Raw genomic sequence first — 21,179 nt, forward strand, 5'->3', positions numbered from 1 at the left:
TGATGGACGACCAACCCAATCTCCCTCCAAGCTAGAGTTTTTGGGGTGGTAACTAGCCACAACTAGGGTTGGGTTTGGTAATAGCCTTTTTTTTATGAAAGTGTAATCACACAAACCACACAACAATCTCAAAATGTTAACCGACTTTTAGGACCGTGAAATGGTGGATATACACAGTAATAGCCTTATACTTGCCCTTCTAGTTGGCATAAACTCTTATCCTCACTTAAAAGGTTTGGGAAAGAAAATCTCTAATTCCTTAAAGTGTGGAAGTGTGGCAGTGCTAGGTGGAGATGTTGACACTTGGTAGCTGCCGCATCCAACGGTCCGAGCTCATTGATATAGACGGTTGGATGAGGTAGTTGTCAGGTGTTGACGTATCCACCTAGCACTGCCACACTGCCACACTTTAAGGAATTGGAGAGGATAATTTTCCGGCGAGTAGGTAAGACTGAACAAGGAGGGCAAATTAGAGTTGGATAGGACAAGAATTGTATAAACACTGGAGACTAACAAGAATGGCCATTTTCCTTTCCAACCAAAACCTGAATATCCCTTGTCCCTCTACCAATACTAAGCTAATATTTTGAAGATTTGGTAGGTTGGGTTTGAGATGGATACTTCGTAAAAAAAAAAAAAGGGGGGGGGGGGGGGTGGGGTTGGTGGAAGGTACATAGATTAAAAACTTCATAGAGAGCAATAATGTGTACAGTTCAAGCGAAAAAAATTGTGCAAGAAAAAATCATGGTTGCAATGAGAATATCTATTCAAGTGCCCAAAACTCACTATTCGATCATTGCAACAATGTCTGAGATGACTCCATCCGTGCGGAGTTTCTTTAAAAAAAAAATCTTTATAGTGACGAGATCCATGCTGAGAAGTGTATCATTTAATTTTCTAAATAATGTATGAGACGACTATGTCAATGTCAAGTTGGTGCAGCTTTTGGAAGGGACGTTTCATATCCAAAAGTGAAACGAACTTCTCTCGATCTTCCTCCCATATCTCAAAGCATCCCTTTCTTGGCTTATCTGGATTGACTTTCACTATGATACCAAGTACATCTTTCTGTATCATACCCTTAATCAATAGAGCCGTCATCATGAATGATAAACATCGCTTGCAGTGCTCAATAATAATGGTTTTCGAGCCAGAAGTCTCCTCCAATGGAGCTTCTGCTACTTCTGAGCCTTGATTCTATTCCGTCTTTGACTCCTCTGTTTTCTTCTGTCGTAACTAACTATTCCCTTTTTCTTTTTCTTTTTTTGATAAGAAAGCTTTATTAACGCTGGAACAATGTTCCAGAAGAGTCAGCGTACAAATTAAGAAGGATACAAGGAGGTGGGGAGTCGTGCCAAAAGAGACTAGTCTGAGTGGAAGCTCCAAGAGATGCTAACTGATCTGCCACCAAATTAGCTTCACGGAGGACGTGTACAAATGCGATTTGAGCAAACTGTGAGGCTAATAATCTGCAATCCGATAGGATAGCTGAAACTCTCCACAGGACGACTTGCGTAGTGTCTTTCAGGATGTTGATCACCAGAGGATTATCACTTTCCAGTATGAGATGCAAGATGCCCAAGGAGAGAGACTTACCAAGAGCTTTACGAACAGCCAGAGCTTCAGCTACTAGAGCATAATTCCACCCTAAGCCTATTGCAAATCCACAAATGAGTGACGCATCGGAGGACCTGCAAACACCACCCAATCCTGCTCTTCCAGGATTACCAAGGCTAGCACCATCGACGTTGAACTTCAGGAAGGGGAGGATGGGAGGGATCCATCTCACTAGCCTGACCGCTGATCGTCGAGGCTCCCTGGTGTTTTGGACATAATCCCTAGCGTCAGTAATAGCCCTTAATATGATAGCTGCAGGATTGAACGAGATGTTCCTGAAAAGAAGGTCCCAATAAATTTTCCATATATTCCAGAGAATGTTGCAGAAGAGTGAGACTTTGAGTCTGTTGTCCCTATTGTGAGAAACCGAGATGTTCAAGGCCGATAGAATTCCAGAGGTGATATCATTGTTTGTGAAGAAATTTGATAGACCTAACTGGCGCCAGATGATCTCCACGTGATCACAAAGGACAAAGAGATGAGAAGGTGATTGAGAGAGGATCTGGCAGATGTAGCAATATGGATTCTGACTAAAGCCTCTCAAGTTTAGGAGATCGGGAAGAGGGAGTTTATGGTGGAGAGTCTTCCAAATAAGATATTGTATCTTTGGAGCCGTGGGAAGATGCCAAATTCTTAACCACATCTTGTCAACCTGATACGAATCCGAGCCGATAGCTAAATTATATGCCGTAGCAACAGAGAATTTGCCGAAGGAGGTGCCTGTCCACACAATGCGATCCTCCACTTGAAAGAGTGGAAGAGGGATAGAAAGGATTCTAGCAGCCATATCAGGGCCACCAGTGAAAAACTCTTTCCTAAAGCCAAGATTGAGAATTAGGATCAATAAACCAATCGACTGTAGTAGGTGCATGGGGGAGAATGGGAAAAGGAATAGATGCTGGAGGAAAGCCAGGTATCCAGTTATCGAGCCAAGGATTGATACTTCGACCATTACCCACAAGATGAAAGATCCCTGACCTGAGCAGATCACGAGACGAGCACACCGACTTCCAACCCCAAGTAGCCGTAGAGGGACACTTAGCCTGAAGGAAAGTAGTGGAAGGAAAATATTTCTCCTTCATAAGTCTTGCTCATAAAGAAGTTGGTGGAAATAACAGTTCCCACCCCTTTTTTGCAAGGAGAGCGGCATTCAATGGAGCTGAAAGTTTAATATTCAATCCGCCTCGTCGCCTCGGTTGACAAATGGTGGTCCATGAGATGGTAGGGACCAAAGAACTGGTCCCATTTGACCAATAAAATTGTCGACTCATCGTATCCAGCTCTTTGTGAACTATAGCAGGAAGCTGGAAACATGACATCATATAGAGAGGCATAGCTGAAAGCGAAGATTGGATTAAGATTGTCTTTCCCGCAGGGCTGAGATATTGGGACTTCCAATGTTGAAGCTTTTTGGACACTCTGGTTAGAAGATTATCGCAATGATGCTTGGTTAACTTGCCACTGATGAATGGGATACCCAGGTACCTATCAAGCGCAGAAGTAGGTATGATCTGAAAGAACTCTCTGAATTGCCTCTTCAAATCTGAGCAAACATTGGGGTTGGACTGAGCTGTGGACTTGTTGAGATTAAGAGCTTAGCCTGAAACTTGACAGTAAGCCTCCAGAATGTCATTGATCGCCCTAGCTTCAGACATAGAAGCTTCCCCAAAGAAGATGAGATCATCAGTAAACGCCATATGTGATAATTTTTCTCCCCCTCTCTTGATTTGTAACCCCTTGATTCCGTTCTCCTGATTTGCAGAGACTAAGTGTGATGATAAGACTTCTGCGCACAATACAAACAGATAGGAAGAAAGAGGATCTTCTTGCCTAAGTCCTCTACTAGGTTTCAGGAAAGGAAGGGGGGAGCCATTGAGAAGGATACCCAGTTGTGAATTCTCCACACAGAACATAACTCTCTCAATCTAGAGGCTGTCAAACCCAAAATTAACAAGGGTGTGGCGCAGAAAGTTCCACTCCACTCTATCGTAGGCTTTACTCATGTCGACCTTAAGAGAGAAATAACCCTTATTACCTCTTCTGGTCTTCTTGATCTTGTGAAGCAGCTCATGACAAATAAGGACGTTATCTTGAATGTGCCTCCCCTTAATAAAGCCATTCTGATTGAAAGAAATGATTTTGTTGAGAATAGGGCGCAAACGCCTGACAATAATGCGAGAAATGACTTTATAGATGAAGTTGCATAAGCTGATAGGTCTGAACTTAGAAACCGAAGAAGGGTGATCCACTTTAGGAATGAGAGCAAGGAAAGTGTGATTGATTGACAATGCGATAGTCCCAGTAGAGAAAAATCTGAGAATGGAATTAGAGACTTCCTTTCCAATAATAGACCAGGAATTCTGAAAAAACATCCCAGAGAAGCCATCTAGACCTGGGGCCTTATGAGAAGGCATATTCATAATCGTGTTGTAAATTTCCTCTTCAGTGATGGGTGCCAAAAGTCTCAGATTATCATCAGGTGTAATTCTACCTCGAATGGGTACAAAATAGGATTCATCAATGATTGGATTAGAGGAAGTGAACAGATCTCTAAAGTGATTAAGGAAGATCGTACCAATTTGCTGGGAATCAGTGATGGTCAGTCCTCTAGAGTTAATAAAACGCACATTGTTCCTGACCCTTCTCTTAACTATGGAAAGATGAAAATATTTAGTGTTGCGGTCCCGATTCTTAATCCAGTTGCTTCTGGATTTCTGTTGCCAAAGGATTTCCTCTTGGTGAGCTAATCTTCTAATTATTGCAATGTGATGCTTCTCTTCTCTGAACCATTGATCAGTGCGATAATCAGTTGTGACAGTATAGAGGGAATTAAGGGCTGCCTTAACTTTTTCCATATTTTGAAAAATGTTCCCCACATAAATTTTATTCCAATACTTAAGGCTTTTCTGAAGATGCCTTAATTTCTGACATAGTTGATAGGAAGGTGAGCCGCGAATCAAACCAGAACACCAAGCTTCTTTCACAACATCTTGAAACCCCGGTTCAGTGAGCCAGAAGGCCTCAAATCGAAACGGCTTGACTGTATAAATAGTAGTGGCATCGGTGTTTAAAATAAGAGCCTTATGATTTGAGTTTGCCACCAGATCAGAAGTTACTATTGCATTTGGATGTAAATGCACCCACTCAGCATTGGCCAGAAATCTATCTAACTTGGCCTCAACGCGCCTAACACTGAATTGACAGTTATTCCAAGTAAACCTACTGTCTGAAAGTCCAATATCTTCCAAACAAACATCATTAATGAAGTCGTCGAACGATTTTGTTTGATTGTGAGTGATTGAATGACTCTCTATTTTATCTTTAGGAGTAAGATACGATGCGTTCTAATCTCCAAGAAGGACCCAGGGAATATCAGTGCTTGGAATTAAGGAAGAGAGGGTGGCGAATTGAGATCTTCTAATGCAAAAGACAACTCAAATAAAAAAAAGTAATAGTCCAGTATTGATTCACATCCGAGACATACAATTGAACATGAAGACACCATTCGCTTCTGCACAAAAAGGTACAAGTAATATTGTTAGACCAAACTAGTAACAGTCCCCCTGCACTTCTGACCTCAGGCACACATTCAAAATTTGAGAAGCCTAGTGAACAACAAAAACTTCTAACATTAACATTGGACTGTTTGGTTTCAGAAAGAAAACACATTGTAGGTCTGTGCTTATGAACAAGTTGGCGGATCTCCCACTTTGTAGCAGGGCGACCAATCCCGCGATAATTTAAGGCTAGTAGCTTCATTTTCCACCTGATGGTTGTTGACGGCCAACCACCGAAGCCTCAGAGTCCAATTGCAAAACTACGTCCTGATCATGTTCCCCTTCTTAGAAGATTCTATAATTCCAGGGGTGCATAGTTGCAAGGCCAGAGGGGCCTCCTCCAAAATCATAAAAGGACATTTCTTAAAGGGAAACTGCAGAAATTCAGGCCTAATGGGATGACCTTGCGGTGTGATAGAATCATCCGATTTAGCAACCCAGATTCTACCATGAGTCTGAACCGAAGAGTCCCCCGAAGCCGAACCACCCCCTTGAGGGCACTGTGCTCTGTAGGCACGAAACGCAGAGTGGAGGGTTTGAAGATTAGGCTCTCGCGTCATCATCATGACCGGTCTGATCTCCGCCTGAGAGGGGGCAGATTGTGATGGAGACTGTGAAGGAATGACATAGTTGCAACTTCGAAGCAGGTCCAACATAACCTTCCTGGTATTTGCCAAAGTAAGAGGGAGCTCGATCTGGAGAGAATGTGCGATATTAATGATGGAATGAAGGATCTTAGTCTTGCGCTTCCAAGAAAAAGAAGATTGAGATTCAGCCGACTCTTTCCCTTTGTCCATCGTGGCTTTACCAGACTCTTCTAAATCAGCAACGAAGAATTCATCGTAGACCCCACATACCTCCGTCAGCAAACTAATACGACGAGGGCGTATAGCCGCCCTGGGAATCAGGAGTTTATCGGCACCAGCATCAGGATTTGCGAGAGCAAGCAAATATTCCTCTCTAGGCTTGAACTGGTAGTCTGCCCCATTATGACCAATAGTAAAGCAGTTGGGACAAACAGGAGAAGGTAGGTACTCATACAATATATCAACTTTTGTGGAACTAGCTGCACCCAAGTGCACAATAACATTAGGAATGAGGGCACTTGAAAGATGAACAATTATCCTCGCCACAGGATTATAGCTAGAGCTAAGCGCTCCAGTTGGGCACTCCAACTCCAAACAACGACCAATAGTAGCGAAGATTCATTGAAGGACTTCCTGTCCGAAATATTTCCAATGAAGTTTTTTGAGTTGCACCCAGATGATTGCCATTGAAAATACAACATGCTCAGCAGGGACATCTGGGTTCCATTGTTGTAAGACCACCAAATGCCCCAAGTAAATCCAGGGTTGTGGTGCGAACAGAATGACATGCATGTCTCGCAAAGATTTCAATTTAATGATAAACCAATCTGCACCTTGTTCAACAAGGTGTACTTCTTCCACTTTGATGGACCTCGGATGTCCTGCCCTGTTAAACATGGCACGGAGCTCCAAAGCCGAAACACGAACGTTGTCTTGAACCCAACCAATTATGGAGTATTGGAAATTGTTACGAGCCTGATGTAAGGCTTGTTCGGACACTGCCACAGAGGGGATATGCATGGAAGGTAAATCAAGCTTGGTTGAGAACTCTGCTACCAACTGATCCTCAAAGGACTTCACTCCAGAACTTTCACCAGTGGCGAAGGAGGACAAAGAAGAGCTTGAGCCAGCCATGAGATTATTGATTGCACAATACAACCAAACCATAAGAGCACTCATAGAGAGGAATGGTTCAGGGGGGAAAGCAGGTGTAACAACCCTCTCGTGGAAGCCCAATATACATAGTTCCAAAACCCTAGCAGGTCTGATATCTCCACCGGGATATACTGGATAAGGAGCATAGAGTTCATAATGATAGAAACCAGTTGCCATAGAGTGAATCCGATTAACGATTGGTGTAGAGAGCCAAATAACCTTGATCACTCCACTAGAATCCCCAGGCCAAGGATAAAATTCTAAAAAAATAGGCATAATTGCAGAAAAACCAGTAGCACACGATAAGAAGTTGGATAAATCAACTTACTTGTTGGCAATTCGTTGTCGAGAGGAATGAGAGTATGTGGAAGAAAATAAGCAATCCGAGTCAAGCCTTCAGGTACAAGAAATTCATCTTGCCAAGGAGCATTAAATGCTCTATAGACTATGGCTTAGCAACCAAACATAAACTACGCATGCCTTAGAAAACCACAACTTAGTCATTGGTCGGTCTGTTGTTACGAAGAAATACCTCCAATGAGCAATCCATACTTGAGGAAGAGATAAGAAATTCCAATAGAAGGAGGAGGAACCTAGATGATTGCAAGAATAACGCCCTAAGATGGCTACAAAAGTAAACCAAATAGAAGGAGGCGAGAAGATGAAAAGAAAAGATTTGGTGAAGTGTGAACCCTAGATACGAAGGGTGCAGAAGGGAACGAAAGCAAAAACTTCGCCAATAGAATTCAAAGAAGAAAGTTCAGTCCCCATGCAATAAAGAAATCACATTGGATGTCCCAAAGAACTAAGCGAAAAGGGATCCAAAAGAAATTACGAACCAACACAACCAAAGGATTCTGAGAAGAAGCTAGAAAGGTGAGCGAAGAGCAGGAGGTGCCATGAGATCATGAGGATCAGGCCAAAGAGTCATAAAAATAAACTTCGTGAACTCCGCAAGGAAACCTCGGTTCTTCCGCTTTGAAAGCACGTCAAGGAGAGACTCACATGATTAGTCATGCGACTCGCGAGGGGGTGAGAATTTTCAACTAACTGTTCCCTCCTACCAAGAATAGCCTGTCCTAAGCCCGAACATATCTTGGGCTGAGATATTTGGCCCCTGAGGCCGGGTCAAGGTTGAAAATTTCTGGCCCGGAGTCAGGATCAGGTCGGGCTAAGGTTGAGGCCTTAGGATAAGTCTGGCCCAGGTTTTAAGTTATACTATAAATAAATATATATATATATATATATTATAAACTTTAAACTTCACCCACATTTTCTTATATAATATATTATATATGAAGATAATATGTGATATAATATATTTGATTATAATGTTATTTTATGTAAAATTGATTATTTTCTTCCTGGCCCATTCCAGCCCATGCATTTCATTCCCCCTCCCCAATCAAGGCCAATCAGTGTCAGCCCGGCCCGACCCTAAGGGCGGGTTAGGATTGGATTTCTTAGGCCCTGAGTCAGGGTCAAGTTAGACCTAGGCCCAGCTAAGGGGACTTAGCATCGGGCTATGGTTTTATAAAGCCCGGCCCAACCCGACCCTGTTGCAGCCCTAATTGATATGCTTGAAAAATATGATGTATCAAAGAATAAATTGATCTAATATTCAATATTATGTCTCTAAATCGATTAGTTTAGAAATTAAGTTTTAATATCTTGCATGTCTTTATTTTTTTCTTTTATTTATTTATGTTTTGGTGGTGGGGAAGTTTGGATTACCATCTAAGAAGTATAATCAAAGCCATAGGTATATCATCTATGAGAGTTCTCTTATTTAGTTCAGAAAATTTTCTTTAATCTTATCGAATACTGGAAGAAATTATTGGACACATAACACATTTGGTCGTCCTTTCCGTAGATTCACTATGATTGTTTTCATAGTTTCCGATCTCAAATTTATGTACTAAAATAACAAAAAAAAAATAATGAAGATCAAATTAGCTTTTTTTTTTTGTCAAAACTTGATCCAAGATTCAAAGAATTCTTTTAGAAGATTTTAAATGGAGGTCTGGCAAGCAAGAATAGGCTTGATATGATTTTTGATATTGGTATCACCTGTCCATTGTGTCATTCTACAATTAAAACACATTGGTAAATTTTTTTTTTAATTTTTTTATGTGTTATCGTTAAATATATTTGGACTGTTGAACCGTTAGGATTGCGAAAAGAATTCCTTTAATTTCCTTTTATACTTGACTTCTTGAATCTTTAGTTGGATCACATGTTCTCTTTTCTATTGATATTTCCCGAGTTTTATCCATGTCCGCGATAACCATGTACTTCATTTGGTTTTCTAGAAACAAATTTATTTTTCAAAACCAACATTTTTTCTCCACTCCATGTCATCCAACTTATTAACAAATGGGTTGTAGATCTTGTATTATTTCCTATTCTGGTAATATGGCCCTCTCTCCATAACTTCAACCCTATTATGTGTTTGGTTGAGTACCAAGCTCTACCGTCTGGGGATCACCCTATCATCATTTGTGATGATTGTTTTGAACCGGCATCTCATTCTAGTGTTTGAGCTGTTGTTATGTTATTCAACTCTAAGTTTCACCATACTTGTATAAGTCATGGAATTTTGAAGGAAAATCGTTGACACCCAAAGGCTAGAGGAGTCATTTAGGTTTCGTTTTAAGCATTGGAAGAAGGATCCATGCCGTAGACCCCATTTAGCTGAGATTTTTCTGACGGGTTGGACTATGCCGCTTTCTTTCTCTTACTATCCTTTTCCTTTTTCCTCTCTCTTTTCCCATCTTTTCTTTTCTTTTCTTTTTTTTGGCTAAATTTATGTGTTCCATATTTTTTTTTTTTTTGTTTGGATCCATGTATCCGACCCCATTAAGTTGGGATAAGGCTGAGTTTGTTGTTGTTGTTGTAGATGTATGGGTGGACAATGCTGATCTTTATTCGTGATTAATGCATGCGGATTAGAAAGGATGACTGTGGGAGTTAATTGACATTTTACTTAAAATCACAAATGCTATGCCTAAGATGAACTTTTCTCCATTTTATAAGAAGTCAAATGTAATTTTTATAGCTCATAGGTTAACTAACAAGGCTCAGTTAGAACAAAAACTGGTACTAATGGACAATGTTGATGAGTTTTTGTTTTATTTAATTTTATGTTTTTCTCACTAAAAAAAAAAATTCAATTCCACATTTTAAGTGCAAGTATTTGTCCACAAAAGGGGATCAAGTTTTCCTTTAGCTATTGTGAAGTGAGAACTCTTCAATCATGAGTTCTAATGTTTTGATGAAACTCCTAGAATAGTAAAAAAAGATCATAATGAAGAGTGAAAAGATTTTGTAGGCAAAGGAAAACCTTCCCCAAAGGAGAAAGAACATTGTCAGGTTGCATACGCTATGCTATTGCAGCCTGACAGCGTTCTTGCTCATGGGAAAAGGTCTCCATGACACGGGAGTGGGGATTCACAGTATAATGACCCATGACACCTATGTTGATATTCTCTCTCCTCAATCAATATGTATGTTCCTATCAAAAAATTTATCTCGTGTCTTCTCATTGGAGTGATTTCCATTAAGCATTCTAGCACTGTGGGAAACCTCTGCCCTATGTTTATTTACACTTGGATTAAGATTTCCTTTCCTCATTGAGAAGAGAGAATCTCCTCTCCACTGGTTATATGGTCATGTGATTACTTTACCAAAAAAAAAATCATGTGATTAGAATCCCTTATCATTATTACTTCTCATCCCATACTTTATAGGGTTGACACCACCCCTCCCTTGCTAGTAAGGATTTTTTGTTTTTTAGGTAAAGGGGAGCTTTATAAATAATATTTAAGGGAAGAATTTACATACGAAAGAATTTCTTCCCATTGGCATCTTCCCGTATTAATCTGGCAAGAGTCATTGGCAGAGTATGTATACACAAGTGGAGTTCCTAATAAGAATGAAGGAATCCTACCAAGAAGTCCGCACAGGCGTTGATCTCGTGCACATGGAACACAAACTCATAGTACCGGAACTCATTTCGCAGGTCCATAATGTCATCCACAAGTCCACGGGAGTACCAGGGAATCTGAAAAATGGCCCTCTATCATCTGAACAGCAATTAGTGAATCGGTTCTCACTTGGACCCGAGTGAGCCTTAGGGCATGAACCTTCACTAGACCACACTTAATTACAAATAGCTCAATATTGACAATATCCATGTTGTGGGTAGCGCCAGCTATTGCAAAAAGAGGTTTTCCATACTCATCTCGTCTGATAGCCCCGTAACCACACAGGTCACTCCTAATGTATCCATCACAGTTAAGTGCCACCCAACCACTGATTGGTCGAGGCCACCTATAAGTTATTGGGTTCCCTAAGGAGAAGTTGACCTTTATCCACCACCTGTGAAAGAAATCTGTATTAACACCAGACTCAGGTACAATGATCTTATCCTCTAAAAATCGAGCCTTGGTTTCCTGATTAATATGGTGTAGGATTCTCTCTGGAGTTCTGTTTTGCTGCTACAAAAAATCCTTCTATTCCTCTCAGCCCATATACGATAGAGCATCGATTGAAGGCTGAACTTCTTGATTCCATTAACAGTGTTATCTCCCTTGCAATGCAGCAAGAGCAAGTTTAGTTATTCACCCCATATAGTCAATGGTTCTCTCACAAAGCCATTCAACCGCAGCAAACCTTTCCTGTTATACCCGCACCCAAACTACACCTTAATTCTTCGGACCACGTTGAATTTTCATTGGTAGATGTTGTGGCATTGTCAACGGTCAACACCTATGACTTTGGGTCATTACAGTCAAGGAGATAACTAGAATAAAATGGTAGAATTTTGATGTGATGGGTGATGTGACTGCGTGAAGGTGAACATTTAATCCTTAAATATCATGTGTACGTGCTCCCTTCGTAACCCTCGAAAGGTGGGTCAAAGCCCAGAATTTATTACCTTGGGTTTACCCTATTTCTGGTGGACTGGACCCCAAACTGGACCCCGGTGGTGAGTCCACACCTGCCATATGATTTATTGTGGATAAGGTATCATGGGCCCCATCATCTCCTTTTGTATTTTAGTGTGGGGTCTTCAAATATCTTAGGGATTCACTAGAGATAAATAAGGGTTTTGGAGTTATGTGGATTAATTCAACTATCCACTCATCTATTACAAATATCTTAGGGACCCACTAAAAACAAATAAGCTTTTTGGGGTTTGTGGATTAGTCTTATCTATCCATTCACTAAGCCATGTGTTAATCCATCTATCCACTCACAAAACCACTAAGCACCCACTAACTAGCTACTAACTCTTCTAACCGATCAAAACCGTGGAGGTGAGGAGAGAAAGGACAAGAAAGGAAAAAGAGAAAGGAAAGAAGAAAAGGGAGAAGAAGAAGAAAGGAAGAAGAAAAGAGAAGGAAGGAATTTGAAGAACCTTAGGGCTTGTGTAGCTCTACCTTAGGAGTGTTTGTCTTGGTTGAGGGAGGTCCTTAAATCTATCTCTCTCTCTCTCTCTCTCTTCTTTATTTCTTTTGGGTTTGGAAAAAAACCATTCAATTGGGGGTTTTTGACTTAGGGCTCCATTTGGAACCCAAGGATGCTTTTGGATTTGGTATCTTACTTTCTTGGGGGCTTAAAGCTCACCTCTAAAATCTCTCTTTACCTTCTATTGGGATCTATTTCTTGGATCTAGGGTTCTTGATGGAGAAACCCTAATTTTGAATCATTTGGTTTGATTTACTCTTTGAACCCAACAATCCCTTGATTGGGTTAGGGTATTATGACCCTAGGTGGTTTAAAGACCCTTCCCCCAAGTCCTTGCGGACTAAAATCCGAGTGAAATCGGGTTTGGGAGCTCAAACCTTGGGATTTTCAGATTCAGCAGAGGGTGGACCCAAAGGTGGACCCAAACCAGAGTCCGCCCTGTGAGTCTGCATGCTTGCTGGTTCGCACTGGACCCAGGAGTGGACCCAAACCAAAGTCCGCCCTGTGAGTCTGCATGCTTGCTGGTTCGCGCTGGACCCAGGAGTGGACTCAGACCAGAATCCACCCCAGAGTCCAGTCTTGGGTTTTAGAGTATTTTGCTCGGGGTGGACCCAGGCACTGTGCCTCCACTCAAGAGTCCACCTAAACTCTATTGTGTTACCTTTAAGCCTAGACTTTGAGACCCCTCTTACCTCACCTAACTCACTTTGTTACACTTCTTTAGGCACCATTACTCTTACGGTGAGGCTTATCATACGTTGATCGACGATGAACCCTAATAAATGAATTCGCTAACTAATAGGTGACTAGGGTTGGGATTTGACTTAATTTGGGAGTGTTTTGCATTATGTTATGCTTGTATGTCATTTCTCATGCATACTCATTCTTGTATTTTTATAACTATATTTATGGAAATTACGAATGTATGCGTTATGGATGTTGCTTGTTAATGTCTTCATCATGCTTATAATTGATATGTTATGCGCCGTGTCGTGCTGGTACCCGATACAAGATGGTAGGAACGTATGTGCCAGAATACCTCTCGATACGATAGTATCATATTGCATCATACAGTTAGTGCTATTATATGGTTTGTCATGCGCCGTGTTGTGCTGGTACCCGGTACAAGATGGTATGGGACGTCATGTGTCGAAATACCTCTCGACACGATAGTTCATATAGAATGGTTAGGATTTTCAATCCCCTTGCTACGACCCTTACCAACAGGGGTTTAGATGTTGGGTAACCAAGGCTACTTGTGGTGCCTGAGGAGTGATATGAGGCCAGATCAGGTGAGATCATTGGTTATCAGGATTTGCCTCTGGGTGGCGTGTGGCTTCTACCAACGTAAGCTCCCTTGTAAGAATTGAGGTTTTATCGACGGTGATAAGATAAGTGATCTGTGATGTTTCTCGAGTTGTTGCAGTAGCAAGTACCTAGTGACTTAGATATGCTTGCTAGGTGAATAACTAGTTAATAATTCATGCATCATGGACTATATGTTATTGCTTGTATGTTCTCCATCCGCTCATTGGGCTCAGTGGAGCTTACCCCTCTTTGCACAACCTTTTTAGATGCATTGCAGGTGATGTTTTGGTGGAAATCTATGTGGCTCTTTCTCTTGGATATGTTTTGCTTTGTGTTGCTGACGTGCAATCGATGATTTATATCTATGATGTTGATGACTGTGCCAATGGGGCACTTGGATCGAGATACTTATTTCTTTATTCCTTTTTAGTTTCATCAATTGTATGGTATAAACTCTCTAATAATTAATGTTTGTTCTTAATTTTAATTAACCTCTTGAGAAATGATGTAATATATTATTTGTCTATCACATAGACTTTTGAGCGTTTTTATTATTGTAAACGCTTTCTTTCTTTTGCATCTACATTTACTTTTATTGTAAATGTATTTCTTCCCGCACTCTGATGTACATATGAGTTGTATTGAGTTGACTGTGATTTGAGCCACTGCATCGAAATCCTGACGGTGTGAGGTGACACTTGTCATCCTAATTATACCCCTTTTATTGTATTTTATCCCTTTCTGGGATGGGGGTGTAACATTTTCACACTGTTAATGAGAAGGAACATTGAAAAAACAAGTGATCCATGGATTCTGGCGTGGCCTTACATAGAGGGCAAGTGGCGTCTGTGATGAGGCCCCAAGGTTGGAGTCTACATCGGGTAGGGAGTCGGTGATGGAGGATTATCCAAGTCACAAAAGAGAAACAAGGTTGAGCATTTGGAAACCAGACCAAGGGAGCCCAGTTGACCACATTACCGTGTGTTTGAAGGGCCTCCCAAGCAGATTGGAGGGAGAATCTCCCATTTGACGTTGGGGTCCACACCACTAAGGCATCATGGAGTTTGGGGTGAATTCTCGTGTTCATATCTTTGCCCCATCTACTCCTTAATGTAGGATCAACAACAAATTCATCCCAACATTGTTCTACCAACAGAATTGTAGCCACATTGTCAAAACTCTGACGACCCAAGGCTTCCACGATCGGAACATCAGGGCTAGCGATTGGATCGCTAGGGAGCCATAGATCATACTACAACAATGTGCTCGCACCCATTTTTATTAGGTATATATCGAGTACACATAAATGCTACTCCTCAATTGCGAAGAATGCCTTTAAGAGTCCAAGTACATCTTGTAGGTTCAGGGAGAGACTAAATGGAATGCTTTTTTAGCCATCTATGCTTTAGGAAGAGAACCCAGTAGGTGTCAAGGTTAGATGCTACATTCCAGACCTGGCGCATGAGCGCGGCCTGATTCCATTCTCTCAAACGTCGTAAGCCAAGATTACCCTCTAATTTTGGCATACAAATTGTATTCCATGAAACCTTGTATGACCCTCTTTCCAAGCTCCCACACAAGAGAGATCAAGCTATGGACTTTTCAAGGTTTTGTAGCACTTCTTGAGGAATGGGAAAAACATTGAGCCAATAGCTGATACATCCCATTATCACTGACTGGAGAAGCGTCAATCTGCCCGCTATTAGAGGGATTTTGTCTTCCTGGAAGCAAGTCTTCCCTCTACTTTAGCCACCAATGCCTGAAAGTCATGAGCTTTAAGTGACCTAGAAGATAGTGGGACGCCCAAGTATTTGATGGGTAATGTAGCTGTGTTGATACCCAAAGTTTTGCTGTAGAGGTTCTCAACCTGGAGGGAGCAATTCGCAAAGAAAATGTTGGACTTTGATGTATTAACTGTTAGGCCAGATTGTCCAAAAAATTCCTGAAAAAGCGAATGTAGTTGCAAAGCATTCTGTTTAGTTGCTCGCCCAAACACGAACAGATCATCTGCAAAACAAACTATTGTTGTCTCTGGCTTGGAGTAGAATTGGTGATAGGTAAAGTTCCCCCTTCTTGCTGCAACGGCCAAGGAATCAGTGAAGAGCTTAAGGACAATGTTGAATAAAAATGGGGACATTGGACACCCCTGGCGAAGACCATGGTTGGTCGAAAACAGTGGCGATTGCTCTCCATTGCTGAAGACCACATAACCTGGGTTCACAATACACTGAGAGATCCAGGTGATAAAGGGCGATGGAAAGTTGAGCGGGAGCAACAGTGTGAATAAGAAGCTCCATTGGACAGAGTCATAGGCCTTTCTTAGGTCCAACTTGGCTGCAAATTGAGGCATTCCTCTCCTGCAATGATAATCATGTAGAATCTCCTGGCATAACAAGATGTTGTCAGTAATTTGTTTCCCCTCAATAAAGGCTGACTGATTGTTCCCAGCCAATTTATACATAAATTTCTTGATTCTATTTGCAAGTAACTTCGTAATAAAACGGTAAAGGAGGGAGCTTACCGCTATGGGCCTAGAATCGTTGGAAGTAGTTTGTGATTCACCTTTGGGAACAAGTGTTAATCTAGACAATTTTAGTTGCTCAGGAAGTATTGAATTTTTAAAGAAGTCCAGAATTGCCGCACACATATCCCCTCCAGTGATTTCCCAGGTTTTCTTAAAGAAGTAGGCACCAAACCCATCTGTGCCAGGCATATTGTCATCATCTGCAGCAAAAACAACCGCTTTGATTTCATCAACAATAATGTCCTTCTCCATCAGAGTTGATTCTATTGGGTCCAAAGATCTGTCAATAGGTAACTCAAAAGGAGTGCACGTGATCTGAGGAGTTCCCATATATGCAGCCTCAAAGAATCAAAGAGCTTCACCATAGATCTGATCTTCATCAGTCAACCAAGTCCCTGTAGAGTCCTGTATAGAGACAACACGATTACGGGATCTCCTGGTTTGCAGTGAACAATGAAAAAATTCTGAGTTCCCATCTCCTTCTTTTAACCATTTAACATGAGCTTTCTGCCTTAGTTCAGATTCCCTAGCACTCATGAGCATTCTGAGATGAGAGACAGCTGAGCGTTCATCATGTAAGAGCTCATATGTTGCAGTTGACCCTTGGGAATCTATCTGAAGCTGATCCACTTCAAGCTTAAGGTCTTCAATCTGTTTATCTAGATCATGGAAAACAGATTTGCTCCACGTCTTTAAGTTCTCCTTTACCACCTGCAGTTTGTGAAGAAGAGAGAACATGGGAGAACTATGTACCTGCTGGTTCCAAACCTCTCGAATCATAGCCAAGAAATCATCATGTTTTGCCAATGATTAAAGAAGAAGAACTGTTTACCCCACCGCCTTGGAGAAGAACCCAGTGAAACCACCATGGAGCTATGGTCAGATAACCCAAGATTTTGGAAGTGCGCATGGGAGGTAGGAAAAGCATTCAACCAAAGGGGATTGGATAGCATATGATTGATTTTAGACTTGAGTTTGTTCTCTCCAACAGCCTGATTGTTCCAAATGAAACGACACCCAGACCATTTGAGGTCAACCAGATCCACATCCGCCATGCAAGTAACCATCGACTGTGTCATTCGGTGTAGAACAGGTCGTCCACCCACTTTCTCATGTGGTGATTTAATGGGATTGAAATCACCAAGCATGATCCACATATGTGAGTTTGATGTGTGGATACTCCTTATACTGCTCCACAAAGATTCTCTATCAAGGCCGAAATTACCACAGTAAATGAAGGAGACAACAAAGGCTTGGTTCGTCTGCTTATCTGTAATCTAGGCATGAATGAGCTGATCAGTCATGAGCAGTGGTTGTAGAGTGACCAAGTATGCTTCCCATAATACCCAAATCCGACTAGCGGGGGATTGATCGTAGTTGTTGCAACAATTCCATCGACGACTAAAGACTCGAGAAGAGCTTGTAAAGTTTGGTTGCTTAACACGAGTCTCAACCAATGCAAACACAGAGAGGTGATTTGTAGAAGCCCAATCCATTACCATCCTCCTTTTGTCATTTAGACCTCTAGTGTTCCACGCTCCCAACTTAATCATTTAGATGGAGGGGGGGGGGGGGGGGCGGAGCGAAGCACACGGATACTCCTTCCTGGACTGCGATCACGTTCTCTAATAGCCTCTGCCACCTCTTCACTGGATTCTTCTTCAATCTGTAGCATCATGAAGCGGTTATCCCTTGTCAATCCCTTAGACGCTTCTGCTTGCTGTTTATCTAGGGATTGGGCCATCGAGCAAACTTTAGTTGTCGAGGAGAAGACTCCAGTTGAGGTTTCCACTGCCAAAGGTGTGCTGGAAATGGCCTTCAAATGAGTATCCGATGGTGGAGATGAAAGGGGTAGGGCAGTAACAGCCGGCACACGTTCCTTGGTAGTGAGGCTTCTGCCACCGTCAAGAGGCCTGGAATCTTTGGAAGTGGAAGCCCTGCCACGTGGTTGAGGACACGTCACTCCCTCAAATTCGGTTATGGTCATCACTGCCTTGTTTTTCTCAGAAACACTTCTCTTCCCACTAACTGTAACTGCTGCATCACTTTGGCCCACGTTCACGTCCACCTTGCGCATCAACTGTCCATTATCATGAGTAGTTAGAATCTGGCTAGGAGTTGTAACTGCCTTCCTGCCGGACTGCGAACCATAGCCGGCGGTTTGCACTTATGATCGCTTCCCCTTCTTGCACCGACGAGTTTGTGATTGCCAAGCCTCCGATTCTGTGATGGTGTCATGGCTTTGGGTGACCTCCATGGGCTGACGCTCAACAACAGTCATCGGACATGCCTGGTCACTATTTCCAAACACCTTACAAGTGTTGCAGATTGGGGGAGCCCAGTCGTAGTCCACTTTTTGATCCAACATCGAACCATCTTCACACGCAATGGGTATAGAAGTAGGTAACCCATCCTCATCATTAATTAGGACACAAAAACGAGCAAACAATAAGCGCTCACATTGAGAAGTACGTCTATCAGTGCATCTCGATTGCCCCAAAACACATGCAATCTTGCCCCGAGCTCGTGCTCCCCAATAGTGAAGATCTAGGCCATATAGTTTAACCCAGAGGGGGGAGTTGCTTCTCTTCTTCTGCAAAGAGATGTTAGGCGACCAAGGATGGAGAATTAATGGCCGGGCTCCAAAGCTCTAAGGTCCCTCATCTAAGATTTGCTTGCTCAACTCCTTAGCTTAAAAATCGAAGGTGAAGATTCCACTCTCCAATCCATACACCTCGACTTCTCCAGTGGGAGACCATTTTTCACGCACAGACCTCTTCATGGTTGCAAAGGAAGGCTTTGGGCAAAAAACGTAGCCAACCAAAGCCGATTCCCATCTATCAGTCTCATCAAAAACATCTTCAAGGCTGTAGTGAGCCATTGTCTGTCCATCTACAATTGTTGGTTCAAAGTAAGAGATGGCATCAGTACCCTCCCGCAACTAACTTCCAGGAAAAAGACTCGCCCATGGACGTGTTCCATCACCTTATTTTTCCATCCCGTTATCACCAGTAGGCGATGTGGAGCCCTCGTGGGCCACCGGATGCTGATCACCGGTGGCCATTAGATACACAGTACACGACCAGAAGAAAACAGAAGACGCCAAAGAAGAAAACCCTCTGCTAGTAAGGATTTTAGTTCATGTCATCGAGATTGGTATTGATCTTAGTATTGATTGTTGGCGATATCAATACTGATACAGATACCGAAACTAATATCTATACCAATACTGATACCAAAACTAATATCAATACCAATATTATACCATATCCGTGGATCTATATGGATCAAGTATCCGTCAAAGTCAATACCGACTATGAATTGAACGGCTGATTTGATAGCGATACCTAAAATACATGCTAATCAAAGGGTTCATATCTCCATGGTGACTTCAAACTTTGTTTTTTACTATTTTTCCCAACTCCCAGGTCCCAAGAGCCCAAGACAACAACGTAAGCTCGACAAAAATAATAGACTTATTCCAGTTTCCGATCCGTCCTCGCCTGACAGAAATCTCTCTCTCTCTCTCTCTCTCTCTCACACACACACACTTGCTCGGCTCGCGCTTTCTTTGTTCTTGCTTCCTCTCACGGCTGACGCAGAACGAACAAACAAGCGATGGCGAGAATTTGGCGAGCCGCGACAGGTGCAGGGCAGACCGTAGAGGACTACGATGGGGTGGAATTCTGGTCAAATCCGGAGCGCACCGGGTGGCTTACGAAGCAGGGGGAGTACATAAAGACATGGCGTCGACGGTGGTTCGTGTTGAAGCAAGGCAAACTCTTCTGGTTCAAAGACTCGTACGTGACTCGTGCTTCCATGCCCCGAGGTGTCATCCCCGTGGGTAATTGCCTCACCGTCAAGGGCGCTGAGGACGTCCTCAACAAGCAGTTCGCTTTTGAGCTCTCCACCAGTCGTGAGACCATGTACTTCATTGCCGATTCCGAGAAGGAGAAGGAAGAGTGGATCAACTCTATTGGCCGCTCCATCGTTCAACACTCCCGATCTGTTACCGATAACGAAGTCGTCGATTACGATAGCAAGCGGTGAGGACAAACCCCCAAAACCCCCCAAAAAATAATATATAAATAAAAGATCGCCATCTTCGTATGTGTTTGATGCTTTTGTACACTATCGGTGCACCTTCATCTTGTTACTGATCATGTCTCGTAATGTCTACTCGAATTTTTGCTATAATTTGTATATTTAGCCTTGAACCTTTTTTCGTGTTTTAATTTCCGTAAGAGGATGCAATTGTTAAATTTCGAATTTCTTTTTTTTTTTTTTTTTTTTGGTTAATTGGGAGCTTTTACATATATAGTTGATAGAAAAGGGGGGGATCGAATAGGGGAGGGGATAAGATACCAGCCAAGAGACTCGAATTTCCTTTGTACAGAACTACGCATTTTTTTTGTCTTATTCTTCACTTCTTCTGGTTGGATCTCGATTGTCTCTTGGTTTAATTCTAGTCTCTTTGTGTCAGGAATCAGGATTGATTGCTAGGGTTGAAATGTTTTTAAATCTGTTTCCTTTTTCTTTAACCTAAATTATGCGTTTCCGAAAATATCTTCATCAGATGTAGTGTTTGCTTGTGGAAATTTAGGCTTGAATTGCTGTGTCTCATTTGTGGATGAGTTCATTCAATACCATCAAACAAGATATATTCTTTGTGCTCTTTTCCTTGTACTGTTTTTTTTTTTTTTTTTAATTTACTTTGATCGAATAATTAGTTTCCCAATCAAATCTCATTTGTTATCTCTAAAGAGACTTTGACAATCTCTGTTTTACAGATGAGACCGCAAGTCTTCTCCTTCCATTAGCGTGTCTTATTTCTTGTCTTTGTTTCTTTAGTGGAGACAACATAATATGTGTCAACCTTTGCTGAAGCATAGGGCTTTGGTGAGATTCAATTTTGCTGAAGCATATATTGCTAAATTATCCTTGCTATACTTCTTCACA

At 41.9% G+C, this 21,179-nt stretch overlaps 1 protein-coding gene and 2 long non-coding RNA genes across 3 annotated transcripts; 2 read left to right on the forward strand and 1 right to left on the reverse strand.

The window, feature by feature from the left end:
- Positions 1–719: 719 nt before the first annotated feature.
- Positions 720–15,536, forward strand: LOC122643803. Its single transcript, XR_006330184.1, has 3 exons — positions 720–825; positions 5,785–5,787; positions 15,524–15,536. It is a non-coding gene; the product is annotated as an uncharacterized LOC122643803 (long non-coding RNA).
- A 4,197-nt stretch (positions 15,537–19,733) lies between these two features.
- On the forward strand, positions 19,734–20,276 carry LOC122649087 (pleckstrin homology domain-containing protein 1-like). The gene has a single exon (XM_043842452.1). It carries the CDS (start codon positions 19,839–19,841, stop codon positions 20,268–20,270), a length of 432 nt encoding a protein of 143 aa, XP_043698387.1. The 5' UTR covers positions 19,734–19,838; the 3' UTR covers positions 20,271–20,276.
- Positions 20,277–20,327: 51 nt separating this feature from the next.
- LOC122649088 lies at positions 20,328–20,781 on the reverse strand. The gene is made up of 2 exons (XR_006331163.1): positions 20,598–20,781; positions 20,328–20,492 (listed from the first exon to the last, which is right to left on the reverse strand). It is a non-coding gene; the product is annotated as an uncharacterized LOC122649088 (long non-coding RNA).
- Between the last annotated feature and the right edge of the window lie 398 nt (positions 20,782–21,179).

This window comes from Telopea speciosissima, chromosome 1 (genome assembly GCF_018873765.1).
Source record: "Telopea speciosissima isolate NSW1024214 ecotype Mountain lineage chromosome 1, Tspe_v1, whole genome shotgun sequence".
In the NCBI taxonomy this organism is placed as follows: domain Eukaryota; kingdom Viridiplantae; phylum Streptophyta; class Magnoliopsida; order Proteales; family Proteaceae; genus Telopea; species Telopea speciosissima.

What these genes read in the sequence shown, in the direction of transcription:
- LOC122649087 (XM_043842452.1), top strand. Translation starts at nt 19,839, where the DNA reads ATGGCGAGAATTTGGCGAGCCGCGACAGGTGCAGGGCAGACCGTAGAG.